This window comes from Leptosomus discolor, chromosome 2 (assembly GCF_034619465.1).
Source record: "Leptosomus discolor isolate bLepDis1 chromosome 2, bLepDis1.hap2, whole genome shotgun sequence".
NCBI lineage: Eukaryota > Metazoa > Chordata > Aves > Leptosomiformes > Leptosomidae > Leptosomus > Leptosomus discolor.
In genome coordinates this window covers 23,830,902-23,850,229 of record NC_141392.1, presented here as the reverse complement: position 1 = coordinate 23,850,229, position 19,328 = coordinate 23,830,902, and the positions used below count along the sequence as shown (strand labels likewise).

The 19,328-nt window shown below is 39.1% G+C and overlaps 1 protein-coding gene across 2 annotated transcripts in view; it reads left to right on the top strand.

Moving 5' to 3' along the window:
• The window catches only part of RALGAPA2 (Ral GTPase activating protein catalytic subunit alpha 2), a 129,153-nt gene that overhangs the window by 49,486 nt on the left and 60,339 nt on the right, over positions 1–19,328 (top strand). For both annotated transcript variants that reach the window (XM_086460756.1, XM_086460755.1), the window contains 12 exons: positions 8,148–8,276; positions 9,705–9,833; positions 11,061–11,119; positions 11,404–11,512; positions 12,087–12,197; positions 12,559–12,627; positions 12,797–12,934; positions 13,450–13,633; positions 15,604–16,375; positions 16,665–16,736; positions 17,727–17,850; positions 18,897–19,052. In XM_086460756.1, coding sequence (XP_086316882.1) covers positions 8,148–8,276; positions 9,705–9,833; positions 11,061–11,119; positions 11,404–11,512; positions 12,087–12,197; positions 12,559–12,627; positions 12,797–12,934; positions 13,450–13,633; positions 15,604–16,375; positions 16,665–16,736; positions 17,727–17,850; positions 18,897–19,052 — 2,052 coding nt within the window. The remainder of the gene's footprint in view (positions 1–8,147; positions 8,277–9,704; positions 9,834–11,060; positions 11,120–11,403; positions 11,513–12,086; positions 12,198–12,558; positions 12,628–12,796; positions 12,935–13,449; positions 13,634–15,603; positions 16,376–16,664; positions 16,737–17,726; positions 17,851–18,896; positions 19,053–19,328) is intronic.

Here is a 19,328-nt window from a genome sequence, read left to right as displayed (position 1 = left end):
TAAAAACAACACAGCATTAAATTCTCTCACATAGAACACACAGTTTGCTGAAGAATCTTTGAAGTGTGATGTAGACCAGATTAAAAAATAAATAAATAAATAAAAATGTCACTTTTACATTTGGAAAAAATAAGACCCTTAAATCAGTATAGCAGCTGCTGCCAACACAGGGCCATCAGAATGGAAAATGTCAGTAATTTTAAGACTTATATTGTTTTCATCTACACGTTTCCATTAAATGGCCAGATTTTCAGAGGTGTTCAGCTGTCGGCAGTTCCTTTACTCTAAACTAAAGGGTGCTTTAGTTTTTTGAAAGCTGACTGCTTCCTGGAGAGCTAGTTCCTATGTTGAAGCTGGGAGACATTTAAAATGTAGAGCTGGTTGTTGTTGAACTGTTTCTCACCCTGTTTATTGCGTTTTGGTGTTAATAACAGTTCCCCAGATTTTAAGCCTCTTCCTTTGTTGCACGCAGGATTTCAGTCCTTGTGCAGAGTTACAATCCAGAAGTTAAAGACGAAAAAGTGAAAACAGACCCCACGTTGCGTAGTGAAGGCAGACCCCACGTTGCCCATCGTTCCAGGGTTTCCCAGATATTTTGTATACTGATGCTGCTCTTTTGTTCTTCCTTGCCTCTCTCGGGTTTCCTTTTCTTGCCTCTTGGTGGCACACTTGACCACGAGGTTTTTCTTGTGTTAGTGGCTTTCCAGTTTTGCTTTCCTTAGCTGTGAAACTGGTTGGGGTGTTAACTCATGGTGCTTTGGAGCCTGGATTCTCGTGCACCGTGTTGATATGAAGCACGATCCTTATACCTGTTTCTGCATTTCCAGTGTGATTAGCGTCAAGGTGCTTGGTGGGTGTTGAGAGTAGTCAGACAATTTGCATGCAGAGGGTCACCACAAACGCAGGAATGTGTTGTACGAGGCAGAAGTACCTCCCTTGAGACCTGCAAACAGCAAAGTGTAAAGTGTCTGTTGCGAAGTACTTTGCTGTCACAGGGTCTCACAGCTTCCTGTAAGAAATAGGGTAGTGTATAATGACCACGACACAGTACCGGTACTGATTTTGTGTGTGTTGGGCTTCTCAGGGATTTTTGCTGTTACCTGATAAACCTCTTAGCATAGAGGGTGCAATATCATGGGGCAAAAGGATCACTGGGACATGGATCCCAGTTTTTCTTAGCACTGCAGAATCTCCCCCCACCAAAGCATGGTTTCTAGGACTCCAGTTATTGCATACCAAAATAAACTTTGGCAGTTTTTTTTAGCACAGATTGTTTGTTTTTGTTTGCTAAGCACAAGCATAAATTTCTTGCTCTTAAGGAACATTAACAGGGGAAAGGAGTGGGGGGTTCTCACAAAGGAATTTTCCTTCTGTGTGTATGACTAGTGCAACTCTGAAATTTATGGGGAAAAGCAACAGAAAGGTCGACCAACTCCAGGAAATCATGTTGGCTGCTTTAAAAGAGCTGTTTAGGTGGCTACATAATTTTAAAAAATTACAGTCAGAAACCTCTTTAGCCTGAACGTGCTTATCAATATTTCAGTTAGCATCAGAAATGTTTCTTTTTGAAATATATTTTTCTTTCTGCTCCTCCCTTAAGGAAATGAATGTATAAAATTTCTGCTGTATTGGTGTTGACAGAAAAACAAAATACATTTTTTTAATATGGTTGTAAATTAATACATTATTATTCCCAGCAAGTGCAGCCTAACTTTGCAGACTTGTCTCCTGGGGTATATAAAAGAGCAATGTAAGGGTGTATTTTGTAGAAAGCTCCCATGGCACTCTGAGTTCAAGATGTAGCAATTAGCTTAGCAGATGAGAAAGGAGATAGCGAGGTAATGAGCTGCATCTAATTTGTCCATGTGGAAGTGTCTAACAACAAACATCTCTGTATGAGGAAGTGAACAATTCTCCTCAACAATTGCATCACCTTTTCAGGTGAGAGAAGTCATTGCATAAACGGCAAGATGGAGTAGCTCTCAGTTGTGTGCAGTTACTTGCAGCTCGTGAAGGGGCCTGAGGTTGGGGGGGCAAGTGACCACCTGTGGGATGATGATTTCCCCCCTGTACCAGTCAGGTCAGTGGGTGTTTTTCTGAGGCTGTAGTGAGCCTGGATTTTTATCCTACAGGGTTTTTTATGAATGAAGTTCACGGAGGCTCACCACCCCCCTTTCCTGACCTCCAGTGTGAAGGAAAGTGAATTTGGATGTTCACTGCTATGTCGTGGGTTAGTGGAGGTAGTTCAGATTATGGAAAAACTGTGAAATGTTGTTGAGGTGTGATATTTAGGAGATGCCACAGGATTGTCTGTTGCAGTTTGGGTAGGCATAGCTGCCTTGTGCTGCTAGGTGGGACTGATGGTTGAAAAACCCCTATTCCAGTGATTGCAACTACATGGCTTTTGATATGGACAATAAATATAACTTTTTAAATTAAACCAACGTCTAATACCGCAATGCACAGATCTTACAAATACCTAAGATGGGAAAGGAAATGTCTTCTTATTTCTACTGGTTGCTTAGTGTAGCAGCAATTTTTGCTTCATGAACTTGAAAAAGTCCATAAGCATCTCCTTGCTTCATAGCTTCCTTGGTTTTGCTGAAGAACAGAAGTACCAAAAATTATTCCAAAATACTACTAACACTATTCAACCCCCTTCTCAGAAAAGCAAATATCAAGATAATTCTGATTCCTCAATTCTGGTACTTTTCGTACTTAAATAATCCTTCTAGATTACTGGTGTTTTTCTCCTAAAACTTTTGGATTTTTGTGACACTGTCTTATTTCTTTCTCAATTTGCGCTCTTTGAGAAGAGAATGCAGTGCAAGTTAGGTGCTTACCTTGTAGTTACACTGTAAAAGAAGAGGCACGTTTTCAATATTTTTCAAGTTTCAAATCCCCAGCCATTTACTGTCATTTTTTAAGAAAGTCTCACTGTACAACCAAGGATTTAGCATCAGTTAACGAGCTTGGTGTAACCTAGTGACAACATGTGCCATTGTGGTTTTGTCCAGTGGTCAGAGGTTACCTGAAAAGTGAGCTAACAGGTTAGTTATATTCCTGACTTGACTTTTGGAGTGAGTTTTAACAAATAAGTTTATTAAATGTACTATCATAGTGGCTTGCCAGAGTATCTTTGCAATAGAGTGCTCATATTTATAAAAGAAGATATTAAGGAACATAATAGAAAGTATAGACTTAAGAAATCCTCTGTGGAAAGGACAGCTAATAGACAAGGAAAGAGACTATGCTGATGGCTTTTTCGAGTTTTGCGATGTTAAGGGCAGAACAACCTTCAAATATGGAAGGAAAAAAAACAAAGCCCAAATCCAAATGAGCGGACAGATGTCCTTGGTGATTAAATTTCAGCACATGCAGACTGCACTGCCTGCAGAACGTAGCCCAGCTGTAGTCAGAGAAGTTAACAGCTATGTTTTCAGCTTGATTCCTTTTAGTAGTAAAAGGATGACTTAGATGAAATACTCTATCAATAAGATGGTGCTAATTATGGGAAGGAAGCTACACCAGTTATGTAGTAAGCTTATGTAGAAACACTGGCTATAGCTCTTTGTATGAGAGATGGCTAATTTATAATATGAAGCATTTTTTGGTAGAGTTGCTACTGGAGAAGCCATATTAATTACCTATTTGTAGTAACACTGATCTGAAGTTCAAATTTAAAAAGTACTTGTGAGCTTTTATATCTTTCTGTTAAGTTCTTATTCAACAGTGAGGAGCGGTATACAGCTTCTGGACTGCTCAGCCATTAGTACTGTTCACTGAGACATGTATTAGCCGGGTAGAGCATTAAAGGTACAATAAATGAGCAGCTTTGCTTTTGTATGCTGTGGAATAAGTACTTCTTGCCTGGATTTCTGTCTGATAATGTTGCACATTAGTCATACAGCATTTCAGAAACCATAACGCATTTTAGATTCCTTTTCAGATTGCCATTTAAAAGAAAATAATCATATATAGTCTAGTAAGACTTAGATTCCCATATTTTGGTTTCTTGTGACTTTCTTCCAATGGCTATGATTTTCTCCCTCTTTTTGTGCATGAACTTAAAATATTTCTTCCTGTTTGTAGTGTCTACTTAATCCAAATGATCTCCTAGGTTGTGAAAATATCAAACATATTCTAAAAGGGGAGAAACTTAAAATCCTATTCACTTCATATATTTGTCTGATCTCTGTTAATGGGGCGTCTGAGCACCTCTCTGGCAGCACAAGGGCTTTGGGGTGGGGTTTTTCATTATTAACACAGTGTAAAAGAGAGCGCTCTCTACTGTAGTTTAGAGGGGAAAGAGCAATTACAGGCAGGTGACTTATGCAGTAATCTGTCATCTTTAGCACTTGTGGATAACCTTATCCACCTTTTACAAATGCAGTGTTATTCTGGTTTTTAATGTCACTCCTTATTGCGTTCCGGTCACAAGATACTTTACCAAATACAGATTTTTTTAGAGGTTCAATTTAAATGCCAGATTGAGATAGATTTTTCTGACAAATTAATCCTGTGCTTTCTGAGGGTATCAAAATACTTCATACATTTTTATTGGAACTTATTTTTGATAAGTTAGCTCTTACCTAAAATGTAATAATAGCTAGGAGAACTTGGAATAAGTAAATGGAAGCATTTGTTCCTTTGAAATAAAACATGGAGGATTTACCACTTAAATCTTGTGTAAATTAATAATCTTTCCCATGCTGTAAATTTCAGCCCCTAATGAGGTGTCTCTTGTTGAAGAACAGAGTGAACTCTAAGTGAAAAATCCATGTTGTTCATGTTGAGGGACAATTGGGAATGTGATGAAGGCAGATGGTAGGCTATTTGGTTACACCTGTAATCTGCGAAAGCTTGAACAAAAATTAGGTGAAGAATATTTTTGTAATTGACCTTTCAGTGAACTTGCATAATTTTTTTTTGCTTGCTCAGTGGATGTTTATGACCTTATTATTTGGGTTACTAGATTAACCTATACTGAAATATGCCATTTATAGGGTTAATGAATTTGAGAAAGGCATGCATGTGGTTGCCCCCTTCTCTCCCCTCCTCCCCATTTTTAACACTACAGAGCATCATTTTGAACTGAAATAGTCCATAATGGTCCTTTTTTTCACTTTTCTTTAACAACATGAACACTAAATTATAGCTGTGCAATTATGTAAACAATGGAAATGCTTCCAGAATGAATACTTCCTTTTAAATTTTCATTTTGTGTAATTGCTGAAAGGTTTGGAGCAGTAATAAACCAAAATTATTTTACACATTTATCGTTCTAAAGGTCAATTATGAAAGAAGTAAAGAAACAACACTGTACAGAATGAATAAACCAATTTCTCTTGCCATCACCATATGTTTTTCTTATTGCTTGTGTTTTTCCAGTTACTGTGTACATAGCATTCAATTAAAGTGATTCATTTACTAGGCTGTAAGCTGCTGAACAGAGTTTACATTTATAGAACAGTGCTTTGAAGGGAAGGAAATAACTTGCCTCTGTTTGAATTACCTGATTTTTGCAATATCACTGATAGGACATATGTTCTCACTTGGTTGCTTTCTCATAAGCCCGAATCTTCCGATAAGCTCGCAATGCTACTGAATTACTGCGTGAAATCACGCTTTTATTGTTAAGCTGGGTTGTGCGGGAAAGTGGGCTAGTTGGGAAATGGGAGCAAAACTGCCCAACGGTACCTGGAAGAGCCTTTCTGGGGTGTGGTTCCTTCCCTGGCCATTCTGTTTGGGGTAAGCTCAAGTAGAACAACAGTATCGTAGTCAGGACATATTCTACTTTGTATTAATTTAGATAAAGTCATTCAAACCATCACAGATTTATACTGAAATGCCTGAGATGAAACGTGGCAGTGGAAACTAATGGAAAGCTAGGCTGAACACTGTTTTGTTTGGGCTCTTATGCACTTGTAACTGCTAGAAGTTAGCAACGTACAGTGCATTGTATCACCGCAGCACATCAGCTGTGCTGTGTATTCATCGGTTTGAAGCTACATTAAAAAAAAAAGAGAAATTGAGGATTATTTCATTAACTTTTCATAGTAAGTTTTTCAAAAGTAGTTTGTTTTTGGTTTTAGTAGTAGTACACCTCATAAACAGCAAGTAGATCCACGCAACCACATTCTTGTAGCTTTTTGGAATGTGTGTGTTGTCACAGCATTTGTTAAACCTGTGTTAGTTATGCTGTGCTGTAAACTCACAGGTGTTAATATACTAAAGTAATGGGTTTGCAATTACTTTTTTATCCTTGTTTTCTAAGTGTTCTATACAGTGACCGTATTTGAGAGCCGATGAAGCCGGATGGTCGTTACAGTGGTATTTAACAGATGGGATTGATGGAGCGAGGACAGGAGTTAGCACTGTTGTTTGTAGCAGGTCTTTGTACTTCCGGCGTTCTGCTACCTTTCAGGCCAGGTTAGCACAGGCTCTTTTATTGTGGCATATGTCAACAGAAGTGTACTCCCATCTGCTGCTCTGTAGTTTGATGCCCAATTATTCAGAGACCAAACACATCGCAGTACCTAGCTCCATTGGTAATTACAGGTGTGTTGCGTTGTGAGGGGCCCGGTGCATTAATCAGACCCTTAATTATAAAAAGGTGGGTCTTTTGTTCTGCTCAGAGTGTGAGTTTACCACCCACTTTATGAGCTGCTGCATCCATCTGCTCCCTCTTTTTGAATGTTTGCATTCGCTGATATTGACTTTAAAATGTATCAAAGGAAGTGATTAAAACTAGTTTAAACATTAACTTGAGTGGCATTTTAGCTTATTCAGGAAAGTGAAAGCATTATCTGCTACTATGTTAAAAACTAAGATTATTTATTTAAAATATATAATAGTTATTTCATATGATGTTACTGCTTTAAATACTTAGAATGCTAAATAGGTTGTGTCCAGGTGTTTAGCAGTGCTTTGAGAAAATACTAGTGGTGTTAAAGCATATCTTCATATAGAGAAAAAAGGAGTTTGGCTGCTTTAGGTTCTGATGTAGAAATGGAGCATACGGACACATTCTGGGACTAAATTTAAGTTCAAGCCTTTTTTAACACATCATAAAACCAGTAAAGATGGACATTGAAATGGTTTTCGTTTGCAGCTTTTCTTTGAAATTTTAGTGAGAAGAAAAATAATTTTCTACCTAATATAGGAATAGCTTTATCTAATTCTTAAGCAAATATAATGTTGCAGGTAAGGATTACATAGATTTTTGTGCCTAATTTTAAACCTGCTGAAACCTGTAGGAAGGAAATCTTAACTTAAATACAGGAACTTTGCTCTGATTTAGAGAGACTGTGAAGAATTGGAATGTGGAAGGATTAAAGTTGAAATGCTTATCTCGAATGTGCTCTGTATCACAGGGTAATGGTGAGAACAAAGCTGTGGCTGGTGGTCTATTCTTACAGATATAGTGCTACCTCTTCAAAACAAAAAAAACCCAACCCTTTGTTCCTTTGGCAGTTCTGCAAAATTCGCCCCCCCCGGCTTATCTATATTTGCTGCCTTAATTATGCAGAAGAATAGTGACTTAGAATAATCTGGTTAGCATAGATTAACTGTTTTACCGTGCTATGTATGATCGCTTCCTGCATTTGACATTGCTGTATTTCTCAACTAGTCCAGAAGAGCTAAAAAATCCCCTATGTGCTGGAGCAGCCTGACAGTAGTAAGCCACCTGCTGTCAGCTGCTGCCTTGAGCTCCTTCAGGGCAAAGGCAGCAGTCATTTGTGCCATCTCATGGGTTTATGGCTACAGAATTCTGAGTAATGTGATTTTTACGAAATAGCTCATTTGGAGTAGTATAATGCTTCATCTGAAATTGATTAATGGTTTGAATGTTTTTAATTCAAAGTCTTATTTAGCGGGAGAACAGTTATGCTTTGACACGAAGCATAACAGGAGTTTAAGAGTACAAAATGCACTTTTCCTACTGAATATATCTGCAGCAGAAAGTAGTGGTTGTTACTTGTCAATTGGTTAGACATGAAGCTGTGTGGCTATGTGAGTTATCACCGTGATTAGCATGGACCTGGTGAATCGCAAAGTTAAATCTTCTCAAACTCTCTCGTTTGGTTTTGGGTTTTTTTGTTTTCTTTGCTTATTTCTTCTCAAACAGGTAATTTCTCTTTCAGGATGTCTTAAATACCGTCATAAAGCACTGCCCACCTTGGTTTTTCTTCCTGGGCTTACCTGGCTTTACAATGCTGATAGGAGACTTCATTACTGCAGCGGCCAGGGTTCTGAGCACAGACATGCTGGAGGTGAGTATGGCAATGCCCAGTGCCCTGTCCCCTGGGAGTGCGCGCTCACTAACGAGGTTCGGATGTCTCCACTCTAACAGGTGTTGTCTCATTAGTGCAATGTGAAACGGGGCTCTTGGGGCAGATACCATGGCAGCTGATGTGTGAAATTGTGGGATAAGGTGACATACTAGTATTGCAAAGGTGTTTCATCAAAAGGCCAAAGTGTGAGAAATCATATCCTCACTAATACTGCAGCACGCCTGTGTGCTAAAAGCAGGACTTGGATTTCAGGATCTCATTAGTCCTTTTCAGTGAGCAAATATTAAAAATATGGAACTTTTTTGATAATACAGAATTTCTTACTAAATAACAACACTAATAGGGATGTGATTCTAATTGATTAAATGAAGGATAAGTAAAGTAGCAAATCAGTGATGGGATGACAAAATAAGGGTAAAGGTCCGGCAATCCTGTGAAAACCAGGAAACCTTTGTTGTACATGAAATGCCCATTCAAGGGAGACCTTTCTGTCCATGTTGGCCAAGTGCTTTTGCTGCTGCTCTTGACATTTGTGGGGCTGAGCAGGTGGCCCTGCACAGGGACACAGCCCCCTTGTATTTCAACAGAACTGAAATGGTGAGTCTAGCCACACTCTTTCCATCATCCCTCAAAGAGTTTACAGCCATTAATTTTCTGACATCTCTTTAAAAAAAATGGTCAGCCTGATCACTGATCCAAAGCTCAAAGTGCTAACAAGAAATGAATACTCAACTTTCCATGGGGGAAAAAAACCCAACACCAACGCTACCTTCGATTTCTCCTCCAGGCACAAAACTTAGCATGCATTGCATTTTCAACATTACATGAGACTATATGGCAGTAGTTAATGCATTTATAGCTCATGCCATGTTGCTTTCGATGGTTTTATTGACATAAGAATCTCTCTGTGCATTTTTATCATGTATACAGTCAGTTTGAGTGCATTGTGCTGTCCTCTGTGTCACACGATCGGCTAATAGTAGTGCTGGATTAGTGCTTAAAACTCTCACTCAGCTTTTCTTTAGATTGTTCTGTATTTTTTATTGACGCCAAATCACTGATAGGTGGATTGTGTAATGACAGAAGAGGTATTAAAAATGTAGAATATGCCTAGGAGTGGGGCCAGGTCCCAGCTGGAGGAGAAGCTCAGCCTCAGAAAAAGAGCAGAGCAAGAGAGCAGCAAAAAGCATGGGCAGGTAAGTGTGTGCTAGCCACCGCTTTCATGCAGCTTTTGCTGTAGCTGTAGAGGAGAAGCTGCTGGGACATGTTCCTCAGGACACTAAGAGCTGCATTGTGAATACAGCACACTTAGGACCTATGGTGATGCACACTAGCCTCACGGCTTATGTCATTTTCATAACTTTATGAAGGTTTTTTTAATGAATGTTTTTGTTTACTTTTTCTTAGGCTCCCCGTTCAGAAGCTCACACCATCCTTGGTTCTCTTGTTTGCTTTCCAAATATCTACCAAGAAATCCCGCTGTTGCGGCCCATTTCAGAAGCCGGTGAGATCATCGCGGGAACTGCAGACGTGAAGGTAAAGTCACATTTCTTTAGTAATCCTTAGGTAACCTAACGTTTTTAGTATTCAGTCACTTCATTCTTACTTTTGTTTGAAAAATAAACCCCTTCTCCTCAAAACCCCCCAGCTGCACACATTATATGTACTTATTTGATAAGCATTGCTTTGCTTAATGTGTACCATGAAATTAACAAAGCTTAGATACTGCAAATTACATTTTATTTTCAAGGAGAGTGAACTGGCAATGATCAAATATGGTATTTTCCAGCCAGATGCCTGTCAGGTCAATTCATTAAATGATGTTGGTGGTATTATTTAAAGTGTCCGTTCATTGTATCTATCAGCGTGTCCTATAAGAGATGTGGAGTGTGCATCAGGGGAGATATTTTTTGCCTTATTGATATGATAGTAAAATACTAAGAAAATCCCACTATTAGAACCATCATCTTATGTGAATAGTTTTTCCCTGGGAATTAGTTTCAGGGGGACACCTCAAGACATGAATTGCTTCATGGGATGGAAAACTTTGTAATGTAATTCACAACAATAATCTTGTAGGGGAAAAATCACATGCACCCTCCTCCAAAGACCTGACAAAGGTGAAATGGAACATCACGTGCAGGTGAAACCTGCCCGAATGGTTGCCCTCACACAAGCCTCCATTGCCTTTGTTAAGCTTGAGGCACCAGGTTGATCCACTGCACAAAATTAGGTATAGCTGAGGAGGAATTGCTTGAATTCCTCATGTGGCCTGAGAAGGTAGAACTGGAGAGGGTGCAAAGCATGGCTTCTGTTCTTGCTTTCTTCCTCAGGCCTTGGAGAGTCACTGGAGGTGTGTTAAAATAGTCTCAATTTTAAAAGTGTCTTTTCTGTACTAAAAAATACACTACATTTTTCATAACATGGCTTGCTTCAAACCTCAGCACTATAGTTTGTATTATCAAGTGATCACCACTCATTGTTAGTAAATACCCATCAACACTGAAAATGAATTGATTTCTGTCTTGGTGCCTGTGTGTGACTTTTAGGTGGATTAGATTTATCCACAGGGGCTTGTATATTTGAATTGTAATCAGTAAGTATTGCTCCCTTGACAAAATAAAATTGGCATGAGGTAAAAATGCTTTAAGAATAGACTAAGAATTAAAGTTACTTCACATCTAATAATGTCAAAATTAAACAACTTTAAATAAAGTAGATGCTTATTAAAGATGCTTATTCTAACTTATTTTATTATTTTAGTGTTACCTCATAAATATTTTATTGAAGAATGCTACGGAGGAGCCAAGTGAAGCTGCAAGGTAAAATATTGAGTAAAGAAATGGGAAAATGGGAGAGTCTTTCTTACTGCTTATTTTTGTGCTTGTACAGCTGGGTTGTTACTACTGCCTTGTGGTTTGATCCTATTTAGGTGAGTTCTTCACTTTAGCCCTATTAAGATGAGGTCCACTCTGTGCCATGAAGGTGTTGACTTCTGTGAGAGGAGAGAGATCGCATCTTTGTGCATGTCTTTCTCTTTCTTTTTTTTTTTTTTCCACTAAATAGTCAAAAACTTCTGACAAAACCACTTTTTCTTTTAAAAAAGATGCATAGCCATTTGTGGCCTTGGAGTTTGGATATGTGAAGAACTAACCCAGTGCACAAACCATCCCCAAGTGAAGGAAGCAATCAATGTCATCGGTGTGACGCTGAAGGTATTACTCTGACAGTCTCTAATCAATAAGCATTGTATAGAGAAAGGTGTTTTCATTTTTTTAGTAGTTGCTGATTCCACGGAACGCAATCTGCTGCTTTGTCTTCATTGCTTGAAGTGGTGACAGGATGCTGCTTAACACACAACTGCTTGGGACTTTGTGCATAGTATTAGTGATACAGGCTTGTCAGTCTTTGACAAGATGCCTCCCAATTCTGAACCTTTGCATGGAATGAGTGGCTCATTATCTTCAGTGAGCAAGTATCACAGGTTAGGGTTGGTTCAGGGGATATGCACAATTCTTCCTTGGGGCCAGCGTGGTATCCTACGCAAAAGTGCAAAATATTTGCAAAACCGGCATGTGATTGTGTACCTAAAGACTCTCTCCACAACAGGCTGAGTTAAGATTACATGGATAATGTCAAGCCTGTCATTTCCTAATGCTGATAATGTGATTTTGCAACAGTAACCTTTTTGATTGTTTGCGTAGATGCAAAATAACTTAAAATGTAGAAAAACTGAATGCATTGTATCTGGATATTTTATTTGACTTTTAATCACCTTTTCTCTTCCAGTTTTCTAATAAAGTGGTAGCTCAGGTAGCCTGTGATGTTCTTCAGCTGCTGGTTTCCTACTGGCAAAAGCTTCAGAAGTATGAATCCTCTCTGTCCAGAAAAATCACTGAAGTACGTCAGCTTCTTTAAAATGTTTGTATAGAAATCATATGCAAAGTTGCCTTAATTCTCTAATTCCTTAATTGAGCTACTTTAACTGTGACTGACTTTTTCTTTCTTTCTTCTGCAGTCATAGTTAGGAGACTTACTTGCTGTAGTCCTAGGACCAGTGTACTTCTCTTGTTTGCAGTGACTTATTTCCAAAATGCTCAGTAAAACTTTTTGTTTCACTTGGACATCGATTTACAAGGCCAGTTAGATGCTCCTAAGAGAGCTTAACCTTTTTCATACCCTGTTCAAATGAAGTTCGTGCTCTGTCTTTATAGCGAAAAAAGTTAAATGTCTTTCTGGAATTTTGTTTATTTTAATGCAGATCCTTGTGGCCACTATTGCGTTTCTTTTGCCGAGTGCTGAATACTCCTCTGTGGAAGCAGATAAAAAGGTACATCACTGAAAAGAGCAGTCTCCATTCTCACTTCGTGCTGTTCGAGATGGTTATTGCATGAAGTCGCTTTGAAACAGAGCCATGTTTTAAACTCTCAAACTCATACCTTTAAGTTTGGGTGAATATAATAGAGTTTACCTAAATACTGTTACATGTTTTTGTTTAGTTTATAGTTTCACTGTTACTTTGCCTGTTGGATTGGTGTATGGCATTACCCATGAAAATGCTACTGGAGCCAGTGTCTGCTGGTGTTCTTGAAGATCGACATACGTCCAAAGCTCCTTTACTGGACTATATTTACAGAGTGAGTATGAGGAATGAACGGGTTCCGTTGTGTCTAGATACTTAAAGATGCCTTTCACAGATCCTCTTAGGCACAGAAGCATTTTTAGAAGCTGTAGAGAGTCATGAATACTTGCAGTGTGGGCAGAAGTCGTTCAGAGGAGAAGTTAAGAATGCAAAATGTTAGGATGATAAGATCAGAAATGTAGAACAGATAGAGCATGGAGAAGAGAAAAAGGTTCAAATGCTTAAAACAGCAAGCCAGGGAAATAATCTTTGTGGAAATATTTGATTTGAAGTGGGCTGTTAAAATACAAAGTAAGTCCTGAAGTGAGCTGTTAAAGTACAAAATAAGTGCTGACGAAGAGTGTTATTTTAAAAATGCTGTATTTAGACATAGATGGGCTTTGTAGCATGTCCTGGCCTTCACAATGTAAAAATTATGGTGGCTCACTCTTTCACTCATTGAACGTGTTGAAGTGGGTACTGTAATGTACACTTTATTGCTGCTTCAGTGTCATGCCTGTCCACTTGCAGGTTCTGCACTGTTGTGTGAATGGCTCCAGCACGTATACTCAGCAAAGCCATTACGTGCTGAGTCTGGCGGATCTCTCGTCCGGTGATTACGACCCATTTTTGCCTCTGGGGAATGTCAAGAGCTCCGAGCCAGCCCAGTGCCACTCCTCCACAGATCTGGGCAACCTGCTCACTGTTGCTGAGGGTAAGAGAGTTCACAGAGCATGGTGAGGACCAGCACATCAATGTTCCACAGCTAAGAAGTAAAGCTTTCCAGGTTACATCTCTTCCTTGAAAACCTGCTTATCCTTCCTGTGTGTAGCAACGATTCCTTGAAAACTGGGCAGTGCCCTGTTTTGATGAATTTAATTTGCTTCTGTAATAGGATGTTCAAGTTGCTGACATTACTCTCTATGAAGATCACAGGAGAAAGAAAATGACAGTGAAGTGCTGTATAGCGAGAAATTTGTACAGAGATAGGATGGACGGAGAATCTGGGTTTTCCTTTAATACTACTTATAATTTAGTATATAGAATTAAATTCAACAAATGAGATAAACCCCAATCAAACTTCTTTCAGAAACATGTAGCTGCCCTTCTTGAATTTTTCAGTAGAAATGACTCCATTGTCATAGATAATTTGCCTGGTCTGAGTGATTTGAGAACAACATGTATGACTCGGACCACATTCTGCAGCTGCATAAATAGGCCATTCCTGCTGATTCACAATCTACCTGTGTCTAAAGTGAAAAGAGGTTATTTGGATCTAGGTACATTATGTTACTAACCTTTTAAAGTCAACTGAAAAGTACACATCCAAACATAGGAAATAATTTCTCTCTTAAGTGGTTTATCATAGAGATCATCTTTATTTCCAACACTGGTTAAAAATAACCTTTAAAACAGTGGCTGTTCAACTATGAATTATGTCCATTTTAAGTACTTTTATATGTTAATATGCATTAACGTGTTTTTGCAGGGGAATCGAAAGTGCAGATGCAATATGAAGTTGTGCGAAATGATGTTGGATTGGCAGTGATGCTTTAAAACAGTATTTTCAGATTTTGATACCGTACTGTTTTTCAGTCCTACAGCTTAGTGTCTTTGGTTTTGTGTATGTACTTTTAGTTTTAACAAAAGGGTTAAAACCCCCACTATTCCACACAGCTTTCTTTCTGAGTAGGACGTGTTGTGAATAGCAGAAAGATAAAGTTACATGTCAGGTACATTTGTCGTTTTAGGTAGAACAAGATGTTTCTCCTCTTGGATATGTTAGTGCTCTACAAGTTCTTTGGTTTGCTTGTTTTTGAAAGGCATTCATTCAGAGATTTACTACCAGGAGATTCAGGAAAAGAATAGCCTTTTTTTATGAGAGGAGGCTGAAGAATTACAGCTCTTTGGGGCTAGCAAAAGGCTGAAAAGGGATATACCTGTTGTTTAACAAGTACATTAGAAAGTATAATAAATACCAAGGAAAGAGGAAAACACTGTAAACTTAAAAAAAAAAAAAAAAAAAAAGTTTTAAACTGAATATGAAAAGAAACTGGAAATTAGAAGTCTTCTGGCTATAAAAGGGGTAATATTCTGGAATAACAAACTTTCCAGTAGGAGAAGCAGAGGCACGATGTAACTCAGAGCATGATCGGTTTATGAAATAACTGATGTATTTGCCTGCGCTGAGGGGAACATCTTGGGATCCAGAAAGTCTCTTTCTGCCTCGTACAACAAACTACCACCATGCTGCTAAAGACTGAGAAGCATTGGTTTTCAGTTGCATCTCTGGTTTGCCTTTTGCTGCTTGTGCCCTGTCCTCCTCTTGCTACGATTGCTGGGGGGATGATTGTGGGAATAGAGGTAGTCAGGAGAAACACCTTAGGCTGCCGGATGAGACTCTAGTGACAGCGGGTATTATGGGATCAACGTGCAAGACTACTTGCATGTTGTGTGGAGACCTGGATGTCTCAGTATGCTAAATGTCAAAGGGCATGTGGTAAAGTAAAAATATGTGACAAGTAGAATTTCTTGGAAAGTGATTGGAAATAGTTTCTTGAAAAGGAAGGATTAGGAGGATGACTAAGGCAAGCTTCTGAAATATCACAGAAATTTGCGGATGCGCTTTTTTAATTGCCTTTTGCTGCTCTTATTGATCTATTATCTTTTCATTGATTGTTTTAGAAAAAAGGAGGAGGAATTTAGAATTGATACCTTTAACGGCGCGGATGGTTATGACTCACCTGGTGAATCACCTGAGCCACTACCCTCTCAGCGGAGGCCCTGCCATTCTCCACAGTCTCCTTAGCGAGAACCATGACAACTCCTACGTGGAGTCCTCCGAGCTGTCCTCAGAAGTCTTCCGGAGTCCCAACTTGCAGCTCTTTGTATTCAATGACAGTACTCTCATATCTTACCTCCAAATCCCTGCAGAGAAGACGACAGACACTGAGCCAGTAGCAGCCCCCTCGGACGTAAGGGTAATTGTCAGAGATATCTCAGGGAAGTACTCTTGGGATGGCAGAGTGTTGTATGGACCTTTGGAGGGCTGCCTGCCGTGGCAGAGCACAACGAACGCGTTTGTGATCTCGGGCAACCCTGAGCACCGCTTCATTTCCCAGAAAGACATTTCTCACGTGGAAGAAGGAGAAGATGCTCTCGACCAGTTGCTGGAAAAGATTGGTAACACCAGTCCTGAATGCCTTTTACATCCCCAGCGAAAGCTGAATGAGCCATCACCGCCACCTTTTGGTATGAGCTACGACCAAGAGAATGCAATCACTGAAGCCCTCATAAGGCAGAGTGCCCAGGAAAAAGAGCATATATTTAAATGCAGCTCGGACTTCAGTATGAAGGTGGCCCATCAAGAAGAACCACGTCCTGCCGAACCTCAAGCATCCTTTTATTTCTGTCGACTGTTGCTAAATGACTTGGGAATGAACTCCTGGGATAGAAGGTAGGAAGAGAGGATTCAGAACATGTTTACGGTACTCCCAAATGTGTGCACACTTCAGAAAGTGGGAATTACATAGCTGGGTGGTAGTCAGAGCATACTTTTGAACTTTAACATACACCTGCTTCAGTGTTTATTTTAAGTAGACATCTGTGGATTGTTTATAATAATAATTAAAATAATCATTTGAGTCATGCTGATTTGATTCCCTTCTTTTAGGTATTTGAATGAGAAAATACTGTGTCTGTACTGTGTTGCATTTTCCTTCGCATCTTTTTTTGTATATTTATAGAAAAAGCTTTCATCTTCTTAAGAAAAACTCAAAATTACTGCGAGAACTGAAAAATCTGGATTCCCGCCAATGGTAGGTAATGTTTACTAAACATGCCATGGATAAGGTTAGGGTTTCCAAAGAGAGAATAAGTGTGTCACCAAAACCAAAAATTTATTGAAATTGCATGTGCTAGCAATACAAAGAAAATGGATTGTTCGTTTCTAAAGAGGTCTGGAGCCTGAATGGACAAGCTATTTTCACTGGCCCTACGCAGAATTCAAAGTCAGTAACAAATAATAAGACACAGCAACCTATTTCCACTTTACTTTAGCTGAGAGGGGAGGGAAGAAGTTCCAAACTATTTTGTGGCCTTTGCTCAACTCACACAAAGGGCTATCTCCTGCAGGATGATCCCTGTGTCAAGAGCAGTATTTTAAGGGGTAATCTCCATACTACTACTCTACAGCCAGGCAGTGGCAGAATAGAGTTCTGAATATTATGTTTTATTTTCATTACTTGACATACAGATATTTGAAAAATGCCTGCAGCGTTGCAGAGTTCTGATGTTCTCATATCCCAACAATTTTCATACCAAATCCACTCAGCTTGTCTTCTAAGCAGCCAACTGTCACTGTCAGCCTTGTAAAACTCAAGCTGGGATCTGAAAGTCAATAATGTTTTTTCTTTCTCCTATATCCTCACCCTATAATTACAATTCTATAGGTCAAATTATGCTCCCATTAACACCTGTGTAATCTTACGGTCTTTGGCAAGGTTGCACAGATGTGAGTGATTAGCCCTGTAATGGGAACTTGGTCATCAGCTCTTTTGCTGATGCGCAGGAGGAACAGACTCGGCTCTGCTCTCTGAACTGTGGAGTCTGCGGTGTGGTCACAGGGAAAAAAACTGGTGAAAATACATTTCTGCAACAGAAATTGAGTGATGTATTTGTGTGCATAAAAGAACTGGACATGTAGTGTTAAAGATGGTCACCTGTTCGTAGCTTTTGAATGCAGGTGATCTAACAAATGATTTTGAGCTAAAACTTACTTAACTTTTTCTTTTTATATCCACTTGCAGCCGTGAAACTCACAAGATTGCAGTGTTTTACATTGCAGAAGGACAGGAGGACAAATGTTCAATACTGTCCAATGCAAGGGGAAGCCAGGCATATGAAGATTTTGTTGCTGGACTGGGCTGGGAGGTAATAGTCATAAATTTAGGCAAGCTAACATACTTGATCTGAAGACCTACGAAATCAATGTAAGCCAGTTAAAATAGGTAAATGGAAAACAAACTGTTTATATCATTGCATATTTTTTAATTTAAAAAATATTTAGCAGTACTTAAAAGGTCACCTTTTTAGCAGAATTCTGTAAATCCACATGTCGCTTCTGGATGAACGCATCCTTCCTGATTCTGGTGGACAGGTGGTGCTGCAGTGGACATTTCTGCTTTCTGCATCGTTAAGAGCTGTAGCATAATTTTACCTTGATTTTTAGCTCCTTTTAGCTCTTCACGTGCTCAGACCACTTACCGAATCACAGGACTGCTTTATGAAAGACAAAACCATTTGGTTTTAGTTTGCATTGTTGAAATGGTGTTTCAGTGACCTAAATGACATGAACATTTATGTTTTTTGGAAATACATAGTAGCTGTGTTTCATGTTTAAGGATTTAAGTGACACAAGGTTTACAGGGAGGGGTAACATCCTCCCTTAGACTGATGTAGCTGGGAAAGCAAACAAGCTTTTGGACACAGGCTTGTCTTCAGAGAGACATCTCTTCTGAATAATCTTCTAGAATAATTTCTTCTAAGGTTTTTTTCATGTACAAATCTTCAATTTCTTTTCAAGTTTTTCTGATTGTATTTTCTCTGCACTTCATAGTTATTTCTCATGGTGTATGCTTCGAGTGGTCATGCGAAGCCAAGCATAGCCCGTAGAGCAGCTGCGCATGACGGAATGCTTTTGCTTCCTTGCTGCTGTTTGCTGGAAGGAAGATAAAATAGCCGTATAGCTAATAACTCAGTACCTAGTGAAGAGTGCTCACTTGTAGTAAATGTTAAATACAGGAATGGGAAACAGATCTAACGCAAAGATCACAAACTCGTAGAGGAAGACTTGTCTTTCTTTGGGATGGCTGTGAGATTCTAGAGTGGTAAATTGACCAGGTCCTGATGTGTAACTAAATACTGATTATTCATCTGTCTTTCCAAATTTCTTCTAATTATGACTTTCAATCAATCAGGTTGATCTTTCAACACACGGTGGGTTTATGGGCGGCCTGCAGCGCAATGGCAGCACAGGACAAACGGCACCCTATTATGCTACCTCTACCGTGGAAATAATTTTTCATGTGTCTACAAGAATGCCATCAGATTCAGATGATTCACTGACCAAAAAGGTAAATAATTTGCTGTGTAATTCAAAACATTGTCTGTAGTTTTGAAGCACTTAAAATAAAGTTTAAACGGAAAACAGATTGTGCTAACTGGTCCTAGCAGGCCATCTTTGCTGTGCCACATGGTGCTCTGCAGCTAGATGATCTGAATTAAATGGCATCTAAATTCTGGATTCTGAAACACAGTTAACATTTCCATGGTAGCCTCAAATACCACCATTGATAGTAATATTAGCAATAATTTTATTTGTATGTTGTCTGCCTGCCAAAACTGTTGTA